General features: G+C 45.5%; 8 protein-coding genes across 8 annotated transcripts; 7 read left to right on the top strand and 1 right to left on the bottom strand.

Annotated features, from left to right (window-relative positions):
• Positions 1–109: 109 nt before the first annotated feature.
• VTP01DRAFT_8433 (uncharacterized protein) lies at positions 110–3,908 on the bottom strand (the record flags this gene model as incomplete). Its single annotated transcript, XM_069387554.1, has 4 exons — positions 110–356; positions 415–604; positions 663–3,836; positions 3,899–3,908. 4 exons carry the CDS (start codon positions 3,906–3,908, stop codon positions 110–112), a joined length of 3,621 nt encoding a protein of 1,206 aa, XP_069241311.1.
• Positions 3,909–4,109: 201 nt separating this feature from the next.
• Positions 4,110–4,490, top strand: VTP01DRAFT_8434 (uncharacterized protein; the record flags this gene model as incomplete). The annotated part of the gene is made up of 1 exon (XM_069387555.1): positions 4,110–4,490. The coding sequence occupies one exon, from the start codon at positions 4,110–4,112 to the stop codon at positions 4,488–4,490; it is 381 nt and encodes a 126-aa protein (XP_069241312.1).
• Positions 4,491–5,778: 1,288 nt separating this feature from the next.
• On the top strand, positions 5,779–6,090 carry VTP01DRAFT_8435 (uncharacterized protein; the record flags this gene model as incomplete). Its single annotated transcript, XM_069387556.1, has 2 exons — positions 5,779–5,924; positions 5,991–6,090. The coding sequence occupies 2 exons, from the start codon at positions 5,779–5,781 to the stop codon at positions 6,088–6,090; spliced, it is 246 nt and encodes an 81-aa protein (XP_069241313.1).
• Positions 6,091–6,860: 770 nt separating this feature from the next.
• VTP01DRAFT_8436 (uncharacterized protein) lies at positions 6,861–9,722 on the top strand (the record flags this gene model as incomplete). The annotated part of the gene is made up of 7 exons (XM_069387557.1): positions 6,861–7,076; positions 7,138–7,226; positions 7,311–7,616; positions 7,678–7,792; positions 7,857–7,977; positions 8,036–8,652; positions 8,715–9,722. The coding sequence occupies 7 exons, from the start codon at positions 6,861–6,863 to the stop codon at positions 9,720–9,722; spliced, it is 2,472 nt and encodes an 823-aa protein (XP_069241314.1).
• Positions 9,723–9,811: 89 nt separating this feature from the next.
• Positions 9,812–11,080, top strand: VTP01DRAFT_8437 (uncharacterized protein; the record flags this gene model as incomplete). Its single annotated transcript, XM_069387558.1, has 5 exons — positions 9,812–10,063; positions 10,218–10,333; positions 10,398–10,450; positions 10,512–10,686; positions 10,750–11,080. 5 exons carry the CDS (start codon positions 9,812–9,814, stop codon positions 11,078–11,080), a joined length of 927 nt encoding a protein of 308 aa, XP_069241315.1.
• A 710-nt stretch (positions 11,081–11,790) lies between these two features.
• On the top strand, positions 11,791–13,642 carry VTP01DRAFT_8438 (uncharacterized protein; the record flags this gene model as incomplete). The annotated part of the gene is made up of 5 exons (XM_069387559.1): positions 11,791–12,541; positions 12,619–12,681; positions 12,745–13,160; positions 13,215–13,336; positions 13,411–13,642. The coding sequence occupies 5 exons, from the start codon at positions 11,791–11,793 to the stop codon at positions 13,640–13,642; spliced, it is 1,584 nt and encodes a 527-aa protein (XP_069241316.1).
• Positions 13,643–13,901: 259 nt separating this feature from the next.
• VTP01DRAFT_8439 (uncharacterized protein) lies at positions 13,902–14,776 on the top strand (the record flags this gene model as incomplete). The annotated part of the gene is made up of 3 exons (XM_069387560.1): positions 13,902–14,362; positions 14,424–14,507; positions 14,572–14,776. The coding sequence occupies 3 exons, from the start codon at positions 13,902–13,904 to the stop codon at positions 14,774–14,776; spliced, it is 750 nt and encodes a 249-aa protein (XP_069241317.1).
• Positions 14,777–14,892: 116 nt separating this feature from the next.
• On the top strand, positions 14,893–16,908 carry VTP01DRAFT_8440 (uncharacterized protein; the record flags this gene model as incomplete). The annotated part of the gene is made up of 7 exons (XM_069387562.1): positions 14,893–15,099; positions 15,154–15,351; positions 15,417–15,734; positions 15,792–15,927; positions 16,002–16,406; positions 16,471–16,748; positions 16,810–16,908. 7 exons carry the CDS (start codon positions 14,893–14,895, stop codon positions 16,906–16,908), a joined length of 1,641 nt encoding a protein of 546 aa, XP_069241318.1.
• Positions 16,909–16,953: the final 45 nt, after the last annotated feature.

The raw sequence follows: 16,953 nt of genomic DNA on the forward strand, positions 1-16,953 counted from the left end.
TGAATACAAGTCCGCAACCACTTGTCACGCGATTGGTGCTAGAGCGGCAGTTTCGCTGTACAAAAAAGAAACACAAATGATTTTTATTGACGATCAGGTTTTGTTGTTTTTAAATCATAAGATCCAATTCATGACGTTGATATCGGTTGCGTTCATCATCTTCAATACGTGGATAGTAAGGTACCAGAGCATCCTGGCTACCAATGTACAATGTGTTGTAAATCTTCCAATACACTTCGCGCACCTTTCGTGCTGGATGGAAAAGACCTTGCAAAGTATACTGTAGAATAGTTGCTGGGCCGAGGGCTACTCTCAGGCCTTCAATAGCTTCCATGACTGCATTGATTACGTGTGGGCTAGAAAGGGACAGTTAATCAACATGTATGCAATCCTTAATTTATACACTGTATTTACCTTGTCTCGAAGATATTTGGCCAAATGTAGTTGAGCAAATGCCGTAACGGTTCTTCGCATCCCAAACCGACGACACCGAGGGACATGTGTTTGATGACTGTACAAGCTGTTTGACGATGTACCAAATCTCGGTCCATCAATGCATCCTCGAGAAGTGGAGTAATTGCCATGATATAATCTTTGCCCATCTCTGTAAAGCACAGTTAGTTATCTTCCTGGATATACATGTGCATACATTGCGAACATACCTCCTACGTATTCAAAGATAAACGATAGTGATTTGAGGACACCATTCTGGACGTTAAGTTCCGGTACACGATATTCGTTCATGATCGCTGGCAAGACAGTGAAAGGAGCACAAGTTTCGGCAACAATGGCTATAGCAACACAAGTACACACACGCATTTGACGTTCTTGTACTTTGAGATTGTTGAGCAAAGTAGCCAATACATCTTGAGGACCAATAGCCTTGGCAATGTAACCAAATGTATTGACGGATGCCCGACGAATGCCCTTTTTATGTGCCTTAAGAAGATCCAAGAGCTCAAAGCATACACGCATCCACTCACGCGCAGAAACGTATTCTGCACCGCGATCAGCAATACGACCGACAAGATCGATACAGTTCTCTTGCACCTTTTCATGTCGGTTTCGCAGGATAGGAGTCAAACGAGGAAGCAAATCCTTGATAGGAGGCGTCATGCTAGACATACCAATAACGTTGACGATACTCTTGAGAGCACCCAAAATCGAACCGAGGACTTCAGGATACTCTTCACCGAGGTATTCGTACAGAATCTGACCAAGCTGGTTCATCAATTTCTCTTCACCGCAGGTCTTCATAACAACTGCAATGCGAGAAATAAGATCAGCTGCTTGTTGACGAACGCGTGCAGACTTGTTGTTGAGACGCCACAAGATAGTGTAACAGATCTGCTCGAGATAGGGTCGAATACGTAAGCCAAGAGCATTGACAACAGTACCAAAACCATTCAACATGACAACGTCTTCCACAGTCTGTTCTTGGAACGCATAGAGAATGCCATCAATAAGAAGTTCCTCGAGACGTGGATCAATGTCGGCAGCACCCAAATTTGATACGACATTTTCGATTGTCTCCATAACCATCTTCCGGTAAGGTTCGCTTTCATCCTTGAGGTCGTTGACGATGCGACCAACGATTTCAGATACGCCGACCTTGTTAGCCAGCTCCACAGTGGTTTCCACCAGCTGTTTATAATTGCGTTTATCCAATGCCATACGGCGCACCCAGAAATGCTTGAAGAATTCTGGCAGGATTTCTTCCTTGATGTATTGTGGCTGTACACCGTCAGTAGCAGAGCACTGCTTGACGACCTTGAGCACAATCTTCTTCATTTCTTCATCGGGCGACTGGAATTCTCGGATTAAGATAAACATGACTTCCTTGGTGTAGTAGTTTGCATATTCATCATCCATAAGAGGGATAATGTAACCGATAGCTTTGAGGAAAGCAGCGAGGCCTTTGCCACGGTGCTTACGAATACCAGTCCACAATGGTTTAAGGACAGAGTCGAACGATTCGATACCGTAAGGCGCTGCAGCTTCTGCCAATGCAGCGATGGCAAGAGCAGTAATAGTGCGCACCTTTTGCTGCTCATCCTCCAAACCGTGGCCGATAGCCTCGACCAAGTTCTTCAAATGGGGCAATACAGCGCAGCCCATAAGGATAGCTATCTGTTGGACGATCTTGATACCGGTATGGCGGGCTTGCCAAGACTTTTTTGAGCGACAGACAGCTTTCAAGAAGGGTAGCAAAGCTGGAATACCCAAAGCTGAAGCTACAACGGAGAAAGCACGTGCTGTGGTGTTTCGTACATATTCATCCGGGTGATCGATGTCTGGACGCATGGTAGTAATCATGGTGGGAAGACCAGCGGCCTTGGAAACATTGCTAATGATTTCACGGCCTTCGACGCGAGCGTAATAATCTTCATCGATCAAAAGTGGCTCGATGACGACCAAAATCTTGTGGACGAACGGGCGGACAAGATCATCGAGCTTGTAGAGAATACGATCAATGACTTTGACAAGCAAGTGACGCTCTTGATCTTCCAAAGTCGGGGACATGAGCAATGGCAAAATCTGATTGAACAAAGGTCCAGGTCCGAAGTCACGAGCCTTGTCCGTAATCTGTCTCAATGCACTCTTTCGCATAGGCGGTGTGCCGTTCTTGATCCTCAGCAATAGACGCATGATCTTTCTTTCCTTGAGTTCTTCGACGCTCATTTCCTCTTCGTTGCGATCCTCCAGCAGTTTACCAAAGTGCTGCATATCCTCATCCTTGAAGAATGGCAATGTACCAACGCCAGGAATTTCTTGAGGTACATTGTCCATAACTACACCTCTTGATTCTTCCTGCATTGTGAAGCCAGTATCGCCCATTGGAGTGGGGGTTGCCATCAATTTCCTAGCAGGTGTACGGATAGGTTCATATCCTGGAGGAGGCTCAAGAATTTTATAACCGGTTTGCGGGAACATGGCATCGAGTTCTTCATCCGATAGAGGTCGATTGCGAGCATCCAACTCCCTTTCCCAGCGCATAGCATTGGCAGCTTCAGGAGTTGCTGCAAAGAAGCTCGGTGTAGGTGTCATCATTCCCGCTCCACCAACGGGTGTCGCTGCACCCATTTGAACAGGTGTAGCGTCCCAGCGCGATCGCTTAGAAGGTGCTCCTGTAGGTGTAGCGTCCCACGCTGAACGGGGTGTAGCAGATGGATCAGTGTGTACCGGCGTGGCATCCCATCGAGATCGTTTGCCGGGTCCTTTCGGTGTTTCTTCTACGCTGTGAGCAGGTGTAGCTACATCCCATCGTCGCTTCTTTCTCGGTGTCTCCTCAACCTGCGGTGCTGGAGCTGATGCTCTTTCTTGTTCTTCTTCTTTCTTCTTTTGTGCAATAGCCGACATGACACGCTGGTGCTCCTTTTCAAGTTCGGCTTCTCGAATGACTTCAGAATAAGTTCTAGAGTCGCTGCTTTGTTGTTCAGCAAAAGCATCAGCACGTTCAGGCGAAAGCATACGGTTGAAGCGTCGTTTTTGATACTCGTTCTGACGCCCAGCAATTGTACGTTCCTTTCGTGTTTCAGCGAAAGGATCGTGGGCATCGGCTCCTTCCGTTGCTTCTCTAATCATTTCTTTGGATGCAGTGTACGAGTTCAATCGTCGTTTCGTTTCCTGGTAAAGTTCGTCTTCGTCCTCATCTTCATCGCCAACCGGAATCGACGTTGCGTACCCCTCGTACTTGTCTTTTGTATAAATGTCAGTATCGTAAGACATGCCTGCAAGGCTGGCATGCTTTTCATTGTTCAAAACCGCAGCACTGATGTCCTTGTCAGTGATTTGCGCTCGCTTGGCCTGCGTGGCCTTAATCTCTTGCTCAATATCTATTTTATAGTTTACAATCAGTTAAGAATGCTCATAGTTGCTCCAGTGTCAAATCGCTTACCGTCAGCCATGACGGATTAAGAAAGAGTTGTGGGTATGCTTGAAGCTGCTCCACTGCCCGAAATCTGTGACGTCCCGCCAATCAAATGATCTGCAGATTTCTACTGGTTTTTCCGCAGCGCAAAAGGAACAGCCTTCCATCTAAATTATTGGAAATAAGCAACTAGACGAACAGCTGCAATTTAGTTCAAGCTATCGCTCAGAACAAACGGATGATTCCAATTATCATTTATACCGTCCTTGGTATTGCAGTTTTCACAGTTTTCATAGTCGTCTGTCACCTTCCTGTGTACTTCTGGATTCTGGCACTGCGAAGAGCAACAAATGGAAACAGGCGGCAAAACCTTATGCTAGAGGCCGGCCAGCAGGGACAGCGAACAGCAGAAGACGATGTCCAGCAAGAGCTGGAAGAAATCACAGCTCAGAACGAAGCCATCCTTGGGGAAGCCTCTGAAGTCGTTAAGGACAGAAGTAACAATAGGCATCGCGCAAATATTCAACGAAGAACCTACATTGGCGATGTAAAATACTTCTTCCGCCACGAATACCGCAACATGTCAAGACTGCTAGCCCTTGTGAAGTCCTTATTTTGAACTAGAATCCTGGCGAACCATGGCCACACAAGGCTGGCAGGGCAGCTTCAAGGCTGAAATCTTTTAGCGTTCAAGACTTAGACGAGTCCGTTGGCCAAGTCTAGAATAAGGACGGCAGACAGCACTTTTACTGGTCTCACATCACTGGAGTATACGAAAATCAAGATCAAGAAATCCTATTTGACTTCAAACTTCGCTTGCAGATTGTATTTTTTTGCATATTTCGTATTTTCCAACAAATTACATATAATTTCCATACTGTATATCATATGGCCAAGATATTATGATTTTCAGAGTGCATTGCAGCTCAAATTTGCAGTACATCCGGAGCAACGCTCTGCAGTACCATTTCCTCCGCCATGTCTAAGCATTCAGCGATAATACAAGTATATTCCTTGGAGTGAACAAGATAGTTATATCTAAGTAGAAGCTGGTTTTTAACGAGATAGTACATAAAGAATTGATGATATATAGGTTTGAAAAGAACTCAATCGAATTGTGGTGCTACCGGTGCAGTTGGGTATCGTGTGAACGCATCGCAGGGAATAATCCTGCCAGAAGCTATCTTTTAGAATGGACCTAAAATAGCATATACGGATAGCGCCCCGTGCCGATGACACGAGTGATACAATATATACCATATGCAAGGGGCAGTGGGCTTTGCTGTACGTAATTTCCTTTGTCTGAAGAGCTTACATAAAACACAGCGATGTTCGAGCCAACTCTTTGTACAGCAGGTTTTCCAATTTATGCATTGCGTGCTGCACTGCTCACAATGCCTCCCTTTTTTTACAACGCTTTGCTGAACGTGGGAGACTACATTTGAGAAAAAGAAAAAGCTACATGAAAAAAGAGCTAAAGAAAGAAAAAAGAAAAAAGAAAAAAGAAGTTGGTTGCAACAGGAGAATAGGAGGAATAGCCGCTTACGAGGATCTGTATGTACAGTCATTTTATAGAACGGGTATGCATTAAAACAAGGTTGAATTTCATTTACTCCTGATGCTCATGGTGCGCGCCAGCGTGTACAAATGAGGCTTCAAGTGCTTCCTTTTCCAGGAATGGCTCACTGTTGTTGTTTGCTGTTTTACTTCTCGTCGAAAATGTATGGGCGTCTTTTTGGCTTTCCGATGACGGGCACCCATACTCCCCCAAAACTATCCACTCCCCAATAATAGTCACTCACTGATACCTTTATAAACGACCCTGATTATCTCTCTCTCTACCCATCGCCTCTTTATCTACTTTTCCATTCTTTGTTTTCTCGTCTGTTGCCTTTGTCTTGTTCAAGATGTACAAACTAGCTCTTCTCCGTGTCGCAGCAGCCCTTGCTTCCTTCGTCGCTGTCTCCGCATTACCAGTCTTTGACACAGACCTCGCTGCTAACCCATTTGTCCACGAAGCTCGTCGCCTCCAATACTACAAGCAGCCTCGCATGTAATTGACTATGGAAACCACAACAACTTGTACAGCTACATACACATACATACTAGCCCGCCGCAGCGCTCTTCTTCCCCCATACCTTTCATTTGTACGTAAATCTGCACACATACACACACGCATACAATCCTTTCCGTTTCTTTCGGCGCAATTCCCATGGTAGCACACAGGTTGTGTATCCTTGGAAACCGGGTAGCCCGGGGTTTACGAATGTTGATACATATACAGTCTTAAAATAAAAAATCAAACGTCCCCTCTTGTTGTTAACCACCAGAAGAGCTATCAAACTCAATCCTATGATAAGAATGTACATACAAGCACGACGTTCCTCGGGATCACGCAGGAATTCATGCGGGATATGTTGCAGCAACAAAGCTGAGCATGAACATACTTGTTGCCACACCACATGGTCACGGAGAGGTTTACGCCGAAGCCGATACACATCAGAAACGCTGTAGCTTGCACAGGTAGTTCTCGCTATCCACCAGCTTTGCCTTTAGGTTAAGCTGGGGACATTACATTATAAATGGTGACAAGAATGCACTGCTGTTGTGATAAGAGCTGATACGCAAAAGGGGATCTATGCAGGCACGGGAAGCAAAGGCTGCGATGCGTTCCGGACAGTAAAAGACAGACCAAAGCGTCCTATTAATCTTACCTATATCTCGCTCTGTACCCTGTCTAGCCGATGAAAACTTGGAAACACAATACTTGTTAGGTTCTTGCATCAATTGGATGGCAAGCTGTCGATCAGTTCGCATAATTTTAGATATTTCTTCGATTAGACATTATCATCTAAAAGCATCTTGGTAAAAGATATTGTCAATACCTACTGTTATCTACTAACATGTAAAGAAAGACTTGAGCAATCTTGAGCAGTAAAGATATAATACAATTTCGAGTGCACAGACGCAATCTTTGCATCCCTTTTCCATGAAATTCTCGACGCAGAGTTGGGCTTGCCTGATTCTGCTCGTCTTGAGCATTATTCAGGCAATCCATCTCTATCGATCTTCAACCGCGAGCCTTCGGCCGAGTCAGAAGAACGAAAGCGAGTATAGTGCTAGCAAAGAAGAGATTGCCGCGGACGACCAGTACGATGAGGTCGAAATGGGCGCAAGCCCTGACAACCTCTTCTACTTTGTTCAGGTCCATATATCTATATACAAGATTATATTCGAGAATGTCGTTGCTAAATAACGATATAAAGGTCTCGGATCTACATCTGTCAAAATATGAACCTCACGGGCATACCTCGCATTTCCTTCATTTTTTGCATTCTATCCTTCCACTTTTCAGGTATAGTTCAGGAGGAGAAGAACCGTTGTGATCAATCTCAGTAAATTTAACGGCTCTCTCTTTCTCTCTCTCTCTTCCTCGAAGTCCCGAGTTTGTTGTCGTTACAGGCGATCTGACAGACGCCAAGGATGCCAAAAAGATAAAGACAGAACAGTTTCCGGATGAATGGCAGCTGTACCAGGCTGCGGTCGAACAGGGCGTCAAGGATATCCCCTGGTACGATATGCGCGGCAACCATGATTGTTTCAACCTTCCGTCTTGGGAATCCCCTATCAATCTCTACAAAACTTACGGGAAGAGTGGAAATCTCGTCGAAAGCGGGCATGGAGTATATTCATGGAGTGTCGAACGTCCTTTCGGTCGATATCAGTTTGTCACAGTGGATGCCTGGTATGGTTGTTGCTGTTGCCCAGAATCGAGAGTTACTTTGCTGACAGTTTCATAACCTTAGCCCGAAGAGAGGACCTGCTCGACCGTTGAACTTTTTCGGCTACGTACCATCACCTACGATGGACCACCTGGCAGAAACAGTGCTGGGCTCGGAGCCAAGTAACCATACTTTCATGGTAAATATGCATCCTCGGGGTTTGTCTATATTACATCTTCTCTGACAAGAATAATACTACGCAGTTCGCCCACTATCCAACAACTACAATGGTATTTGGCACATCGAGCCAGGGCATGACATACAAAGATCTAGCCAAGAAATTCAGTGCATATATGTGTGGACATCTGCATCGACTAGTTGCTGGTAAATACAAAGATATCATTATACAAAGGGCCAAATTAATCAATGATTCTCTACCAAGGTCTCGGGGATAATCTGAAGTCTTACGACCTTGCAACGGATTCTTTGGAGCTCGAACTGGCGGATTTGAAGGATCATGGAACGTATCGCATTGTTGCCGTGGATCATGATCTTATATCGTTTGTGGATGCTGAGCTGCCTCTTGATGAGATACGCTCTTTGCCAAACCCAGAGCCACTCCCACTTGACGACCAGGGCCATGTTCAGTGGCCAGAAAAGATTTCGACGCCACCGATTATCCTCATCACTAACCCAAAGGACGGACGTTATGCACTTCTTGAGAAGGAGCCTCTCAAACGTATACGAAAAAGCTCACACATTCGCTTCCTTATATTTTCTGAACAAGAGCCAAAGGATTTACAGGTCAGCATTTTCGTGGATGATAGACGCCATCCTTTCAGAGTAGAGTTCGTCGGCACCTGTGAAATGCCACTTTGGGTCTCTTCGTGGGAGCCCAACGATTTTTACGACTTGGAGACGCACAGCTTGCGAGTCGAAGTTGCAACCAAAGACGGGCAAAAAGCAAGTTCAACCGTGCAGTTCCGAGTAGACGAGAAGAAACTCGAAATCAATGGCGGTTTTGGCGAATGGATTATCTCGGCTCATATGTCTTCTCTGGTAAAATTATAATTATTTAACTGTGTACCTATCTTACAACTCTTCTTACTCTGCTCTCGCAGCTTCGTTGCCTCAGTCTCTTGGGCATAGCTTGCATACTTTTCGCATTGCTAGCACCCAGACTCTATCTGGATTACAGGCGACAAAAAGCCGAGTTGGCGCAACCTCTGTCGCAAAGCCTGCAAACCAGCATCATTCTCAAAATTCACCTGATTGATCAGTATCCTTCAGGCGGTCCAATTCAATTTCTCCAGCGACATATCTTGCTGTGGACGTTGAGATTCCTGCATCTACCAGAGGAAAATCCGCTCATGTGGTTTGCATTCTTTGGCTACTCGCTGGCAATGCTCACGCTGCCATGGTTCCGTGCTGAATTCATTCCAGCAGATACAACGGAAAATGTACGTTTTGGTACATTCTATCTTTGGGGAATCCTTTTTGGAAATGAGTGGATTCCGTTGGCGGATACTTGGAAGTTTGCCACGGTGCAGATATGCTTCAACGTCGGTGTCTTCTTGATGCTTTTTGCCTGGAAAGCAACGCACTCTGTCGATATCCACTGTTGTGGATCTAGCAAGGGTCGCAAAGGAGTTCGACAGCTTAATGAGCATGCATGGTTCAAGGGACTCGAAATTTTATACTGGCTGTGGCGCGCATCTGATGTTACTGCTCTGGCATCCTTCTACGGTGGCATTTGGCCAACGCTGATACTCAACATTGTCGTGCTATGGCTTTGCTTTTTGGGCGTGATGCTTGCTTTTGGCTTGCATAACCACCAACGTATGCAGCGAGTAGGCCATCTTGTAGAAGGCTGCGTTGCATGTCAGGAAGCAATCCAGCTTCGTCCGACAGATATCTCTGAAGGAGCGGTTGAGGCTGCGCAACCGGGTGGAGCACTTAATGCTCAAACCATTACTACTCACATAGAACGCTATAGACAGCATCATCCTGTACATGAAAATCCCCTTATACCCTCGAGCTCCTCATCCTCCTCCGCCTCCGCCTCCTCGTCGTCCTCTTCCTCCCCTTCCAATTCTCATCGAAACAAACCGAGTGCAAAGCAGGATTAAAGGAAAAAGATAATTATTTTATGAACTCCCTAATCATTTATTTTACTGCGATGCCTTGATCGCTTTTCTTTTTGCCCCTCTTCCCTTCCATGAACAACGACGACAGTCAGCCGTCCGCTATCATCCGCTGGCTTCGACTTGACCAGTACGAAGCTGAAAAATCCGTTACATCGCATTTCGTATCATCCAAAGCACTGTTTTTAATACGTGTTCCTCTTGCACTGTACTCGACTGTTGTTCTGTGGGTCGATATCGGATGGTCCATTGCAACAAATGAATTTCGGCATTTTTTTGCATACTTTACTCATTTTACTTTTATTGGCTTACATGCGTACTTGCTGGTAAGGCCTGCCTTCCTCCCTAAATTGGGCACCAAAGTGTCAGTCTGTCTTGTTCTTCCCCTCCCCCCGTTCCTCCTTCTTATTCTCCCTCTCCACCCTCTTACACTGCCATGCACTGCTGCATACTAACATCAGGAGCAATAATGTGATACAGGCGAGTCTTTATCACAACGTAAGGTATCTCAAGTCTCGGCCGTACCACCTAAAACCTCAGCATGCTGCGCTCAAGTATCTACACGTTTTCTTATATCACACAGTTGTCACATTCAAGTGAGTTTCCGCGGAATTACCTGTATTTGAACATTGTGCACTGATCAAGAAACTCATTTGTTAGCATCCTAACGCCGGTCGTTTATTGGTTGTTACTTTCCGGTGATTTGTTTTCGAGTAGGTTGTTTGCTTTGAAGTACTAGCTGCGAACGAGTTGCTAACGCATGAGACTATATAGAGAATGGTGTACCGGTGATGGACTGGTGGCTTAATATATCGCTTCACGGTGTGTCGTTCTTTCTTATGATATCCGAAGTGATATTTGCTCGCATGCAAATGCATGTTCGCATGATACTGCCGGTCTTTTCTCTGGTGCTTGTGTACATGTTGATGACCTTTATAATTTATGGATCGTAAGTTATATAATTCACACGTGTATAAGGAGTCAATATCTAACAATGGCTGGTGTAAAAAAGTGAACATTGGTGGGTGTATTCATTCCTGGACTGGAGTCAGGGACCATCGGCCGCGATTTGGTACTTTGCAGTCTCGGCCCTCGTTGTGACATGTTTCTTCCTTCAAGTTGGAATTCATGCACTGCGTGACCGATTCGCTGCGGTAATCGTCACCAACCAAACGATCGAAGAAAAGACTGTTTGTGGCGACACGCTTGATCCAAAAACACACCAGGATTCTCGATTTGATTCGCGTACGTTGCTTGGAGAAGGCGGTCTTGAATCACATATCACAATCAACGCCCCGGCACCGTCAATATACAAGAAGGATGATGACCCAGTTTTGCCTTGATTTAATGCTACCATTCTGCATCTAATATTCTCCTTCTTTAATGTATTCAACAACTCCTTCTTATATTCAAATTTGTTTAGTAGTAAAGAGTCAGTATTTATCTAAATAAAGCGTGACAGCAGCAAATATAAATATTTCGGCCAGCAGCAAGTCCATCTCGTTGGACAGTGCATTTGTGGCGCCGTTGACATTCATTTAAGCTCATGTACATGATCGAATGTATTGGAACAAACATTGAAGAGCAGGAAATTGATCTAGACTTCGTCTTTTCTTTTTCCATTCATTCATCGATCCATTTGGTTTTCAGCTTGTATTTTGGTTGAAGACATTGACGGCATGCAAGCACATACAGATCGAATGTACAAAAATCTGTCAAAGTAGAAAGGACAGCCTTTGTGACGTATGTATCTATGATCTTCGATTATGTTGAATGCAAATGGGAGGACGTTGGCAGGCATTTCCAGCCCTTATCGATGCCTTTGAGATTTTAAACTGATATGACTCATGAGCAAAGTTTTTTTATGGTTGCCATCTTTGATGATGGATATAGCGTCATTGTTTGCGGCAATAGCGAGTCAGTGGCGGGAGGTGTCACAAACATTTGCTTGTTCCGATCAGTGATCTGTCTCGGCAGGCCCGGAAGAACAAATTTCCTGCACTCTCTTTCCTTTGTCTCTCTATCTTTTTCTTTCTCACGTTAGGGCAGCAACATGTCCACAACGACGACAACGACCGTTGTTGTGGTGAACAAGAGCCAGCAGAGAAACAGCGTATCGTCATCCAATCGATCATCACCCTTTCTAGTCGAAAGCTATCACACTCCCGCATCCAGCAGCAGCCATGGATCACAAGCAGCAGCGGAGGCGGAGGACAAGAGTAATCGTTTTACTGAGCGTCAGCAAAAGCAACAAGAAGAAGAAGAAGAAGGAAGATATGAAGAAAAACTCTCAATAAGCAACGCAACGGCGGCGGACTGGCACAACGATGAGGATCCAGACAACACGGATAGCAGTAATAGGAGCAAATTCAAGGAACACTGCCGCCACATTGGCAGACGAGTGCTCGCACAGATCTTGAAATACTGGTTCCTGGTTGGTATGGCTGTCGCGATCGGTCTGGCGTGGGCATTTCCGCAGGTCGGCAAAAGCAACGGCGATATCCAGGCACAGTACACTATCAAGTGGGGCGCGGTGATTGTGATCTTTTTGTTATCCGGTTTAGGCCTAGAGATCAGACAAATGCTGCACACCGTGCTGAGATGGCGCCTGCATCTGGTCGTGCAAATTATCAACTTTATCTTGCTGCCATTTGTCATGTATGGCATCGTCCGGTTTTACATTGCCGTCGGTGCCGACTTGTCATCGATGGTGTATCAAGGTCTTGTCATTGCCTTGGCTACCAACACTACTGTTTCATCGAACGCCGTCATGACCCGAAACGCGAATGGAAATGGCAGTGGAGGTAAATAAGGGATCATGCTAAAACCAGATTATAAAATCTTGTTTGTTGCCTATTTACCGATACACAATCTCTTGTAGCACTGGTGAACGCTGCGCTTGGTAACACATTGGGTATCTTTTTGTCCCCTGCACTGATGACAGGCAAGTCTTCGTTGCGTGACACTATGAAAAAGTTTCTCTAATAATCCTTGTAAATGAATCCAGTGTTTGGCAAGGATAACTTGGTGTTTCCTCCGGGAGAACGGGGAAACCCCGACTATGTGAATGTATTAAAGACATTGGGCTTGACTGTTCTGTTGCCTCTCGTGGTCGGTCAGGTGCTACGCTATTTCTTTCCGAGACAAGTCAAATACCTGGCCGCCAAACTGAAATTTTCAATCATCAACAGTTTGGCGCTTCTTTGCATCGTGTGGTCCGTATTTTGCGACGGCGTAGCTAGCGATGCATTCCACAGGATGAACAGTGTCGACATCGTCGCCATTATTGGCACAGATATTTTCATGTACTTGTTAGGTTGTGCTGCATGTCTCTTTATAGCCAGGGTGCCTTGGTTTACCGAGGATGAACCTCGATGGGTCAGAAAATGGCGGTTTTCGCGCAAGGATGCTGTTGCCATCATGGTATGTAAAAAACGTTTTATACTTTATTAACCACGCCTAACAGGAATGGGATAGTACTGCGGCGCGACAAAATCTGTATCAACCGGTATCCCTCTCATCAACGTCATGTACGGAACACAGAGTTACGGTACCGTAGGCGTTTTGACTCTTCCGCTTCTCATGTACCATATTGTCCAGTAAGTTACGAAAAAAGGGAAAAAATATCTGGCTACAAAGACCCGTTTGTTGACCGTTGCCGTCCGTTCTGCAGATTGTTTATTGGCAACTTCCAGGTGCACATGTTGAAGCAGTGGATTCAAAAAGGCATCGATGAGCAAGACGAACAGTCCGAAGATGATATGGATGAAGCCACTCCTGGAGACAACGAGATGATTCACAATACCGGTGGAGGAGGTGGCAGGCCGACTTCTCCTCTCCCAATCTATACCCCTCGACGCAGACAAGCACCGACGGATACAGACAGATTGCCTTCGCCTCGATAAGGCTATAATTCTGTAGAATATAAATGGGAATTGTAGCATACCTATATTATTACAAATTCTACTTTGCTGCTAGGACCTGTCCTGTATTTTACCCCGTTAAAATGCCTAACTATGATTATCAAAGAAAAGGAGTAGATAAAATTGTTAGTCCGGGTTGACTTGCCCCTCGGGAATGCAAGCTGGGTTTCGATGCTTATTCCTGCCAGACAACAAGGGGTCTCTGAAAAGCATAACTTTTTTTTACCATTTAAGCATACCGATGGCAGCCGAGGAATCAAAGTGTCCAGTCGATCACAGCACATACGAAAAGTTCCTGCCACCAAGGCAGCAGCAGCAGCAGCAGGACGAGGCAAAGAACAAGGAGGAAGCAAAGTGCCCTGTCGACCACACTTCATACAAACACTTTCTTCCACAGTCAAAAGAAGGTTGCGATTCCGATGCCATTGATGCCAGGAACAACATGCCTGCTGTAGCTCAGCAGTCGCCGCATCCAGGCCAAGCGATCCCGCTGAGCACAGAGCGAGAAGTGTCAACGATTCCTCGAGCAGACGGCACCGACCAAAAGTGGATCTATCCTTCCGAGCAAATGTTCTTCAACGCAATGAGAAGAAAGAACTGGGACCCCAAGGAGCGCGACATGTCAGTAGTGGTACCGATACACAATGCAGTGAACGAGCAGGCGTGGGCCAAGATTCTGGAATGGGAAAAGATGCATCAGACGTATGTTACCTCACTTGCACCTTATCTCGACAGACGATACTGACTGTGTTGTTATCTATAGCGAATGCAATCAACCTAAATTACTGAAATTTCAAGGCAGACCCAAGGATATCACTCCCAAGGCTCGCTTAAGATCTTTGTTTGGGTATGATAATGGGATTGTGATAACAAGGTTTCTATAGATTATTAATTAACTTTCGCCTTTCCAGGTACAAATTACCGTTCGACCGGCATGATTGGACCGTGGATCGCTGTGGAAAGAAAGTGACCTATGTGATTGATTTCTACAGTGGCCGCCAGGATCCAAAAAGACCCGAGTCAGTGAGCTTTTACTTGGATGTTCGGCCGGCGTTGTCTCCGGAGGGTATCTGGGATCGCATAAAGATGTCCTGGCAACGGGGCGAATTCGTTTAGAATGAGTGAGTGGCTTGTGAAATAAAAATGTCCAAAATGTGTGAGAAGTTTGAAGACCCCGCTTTAAAAGGAAAGCGCTGCATTTTTTTCCTTCTTTCTTCATACATTATACACATATGAATAATAAGCCGGCTGTCGACAAGGGCAAGGCAAAGGCCACAGGAAAAGAGAAAAAGAAAGAGAAAAAGAGCGATTCCGGTAAACAACGGCCCAAGGTGCCGTTGCCAAAGGGTGTCGTGTTGAAATCTAAAGACGATCCAACGGAGCAAGATCCGGTACCTAATGAAGACAAATATAAGCGTGGAAGACCACTCGACTTTAAAGTATGCTGAAACGCAGCTTTTCATGATCGAAAGATGCTGACACAGGTTTTACAGAAAGTAAAGAACAACAGGTTAAAAGAAAAGTTAAAACGGCAAGAGGAACAGCAACTGGAAGCGGCACGCTCAGCAGCACGAAATGAGATTCTGCTCCAAGAAGAAGCAGGTTATCTCGAAGCAGAGAATTTAGAACGCACATATCGATTCAGACAAGACCAGCTTAAGCAAAACGTCGACATCAACACGGCACAAAAGGTAGATCGTGTGAGGAAACAAGTTTACTCAAGTTACGGATTTGCTGATATATCGATGATCAATAGATATTTGAGCTGGATCTTCCGGATTTCGGCCCATACAATGTAGATTACACACGCAATGGAAGACACTTGCTTATCGGTGGAAAAAAAGGACACTTGGCAGCATTCGACTGGCAGACCGGTAAACTACATTTCGAGACGCACGTGCAAGAGTCAGTGAGAGATGTCAAATGGCTTCACAATGAAACGATGTTCGCAGCAGCGCAAAAGAAATACGTCTTCATCTACGACAATCGAGGTGTCGAAATTCACAAGATGAAAAATCACATTGATGTTACCAAACTCGAATTCCTACCATATCACTACCTGCTTGCAACTGTTGTATGTATATCACCGCTGAAATACTGCCTGAGAAAATATCACTCATTGACCGCTTAGGGCAACGCCGGCTACCTTAAATACCAAGATACATCCACCGGTAAACTTGTGGCAGAGCTCAGGACAAAACTCGGTTCTTGTCACGCCATGACACAAAACCCGTACAATGCAGTTATCCATCTTGGTCACGCAAATGGTAACTTTTTGAAAAACGATCTATATATCTGCGCTGCAGCCGACTTGGTTTTTACTAAAGGTTTCCATTGTTAGGCACGGTCACCTTGTGGGCACCTAGCATGACCACTCCTCTCGTAAAAATGTTATGTCACCGAGGTCCAGTGCAGGCACTGGCGGTGGATAAAGGCGGTCACTACATGGCAACGTCGGGTCTTGACGGACAGCTCAAGATCTGGGATATCAGGAAGTTCGGCGTCGTGCAAGAATACTATACACCGCGGGCAGCATCGTCTTTATCCATTTCACAGCGGGGCTTGCTTGCCGTCGGATGGGGCAACCACGTTACCGTCTGGAAAGATGCATTCTTGACAAAGCAAACGGCACCGTACATGGACCATCTGCAACCGGGCTCGGCGATCCAGGATGTGCACTTTGTGCCGTACGAAGATGTGTTGGGTGCTGGCCACGCCAAAGGTGTATCCAGCCTTGTTATTCCTGGTAAGATTGATCAAATATGCATATTTTTTGGTAGTGTTTTTTTTGCTAACAACAACTGAAATAGGCGCCGGTGAACCCAACTTTGACTCGATGGAAGCTAATCCATTCCAGACTCTGAGACAGCGACAGGAAGCTGAAGTACATAGTCTGCTTGACAAGCTTCAACCTGACATGATCGCGCTCAACCCGAACCACGTTGGCCGTATGACGCAGCTCACCAAGGAAGAGATTATAAAGAAACGCCGTGAAGAGCAGGAAACTGAGGATGAAAAGTATATGCGATTAAAGAAGAAAGCGAAGCGCCATTTGCGCAAGCAAAAGAACGTTGTCGATGCACAGAGGGTGAGAATTTTTAAAGAATTATCTGGTGTTGATATTACGATAACTAACAACAATGTTTTAGGAGATGCTGCGGGAGAAACTGGAGCGGGAACGCGAGGAACGACGGCAGAAAGCAGAGAAAAACCAAAAGCCATTTACCACATTGGACATTTTCGAATAATAGTGACAATAAACAAGCATATACTCCGGACACACGCAACGTACT

This window comes from Rhizomucor pusillus, assembly GCF_041956525.1.
Source record: "Rhizomucor pusillus strain CBS 183.67 unplaced genomic scaffold VTP01scaffold_5, whole genome shotgun sequence".
Taxonomy (NCBI): Eukaryota; Fungi; Mucoromycota; class Mucoromycetes; order Mucorales; family Lichtheimiaceae; genus Rhizomucor; species Rhizomucor pusillus.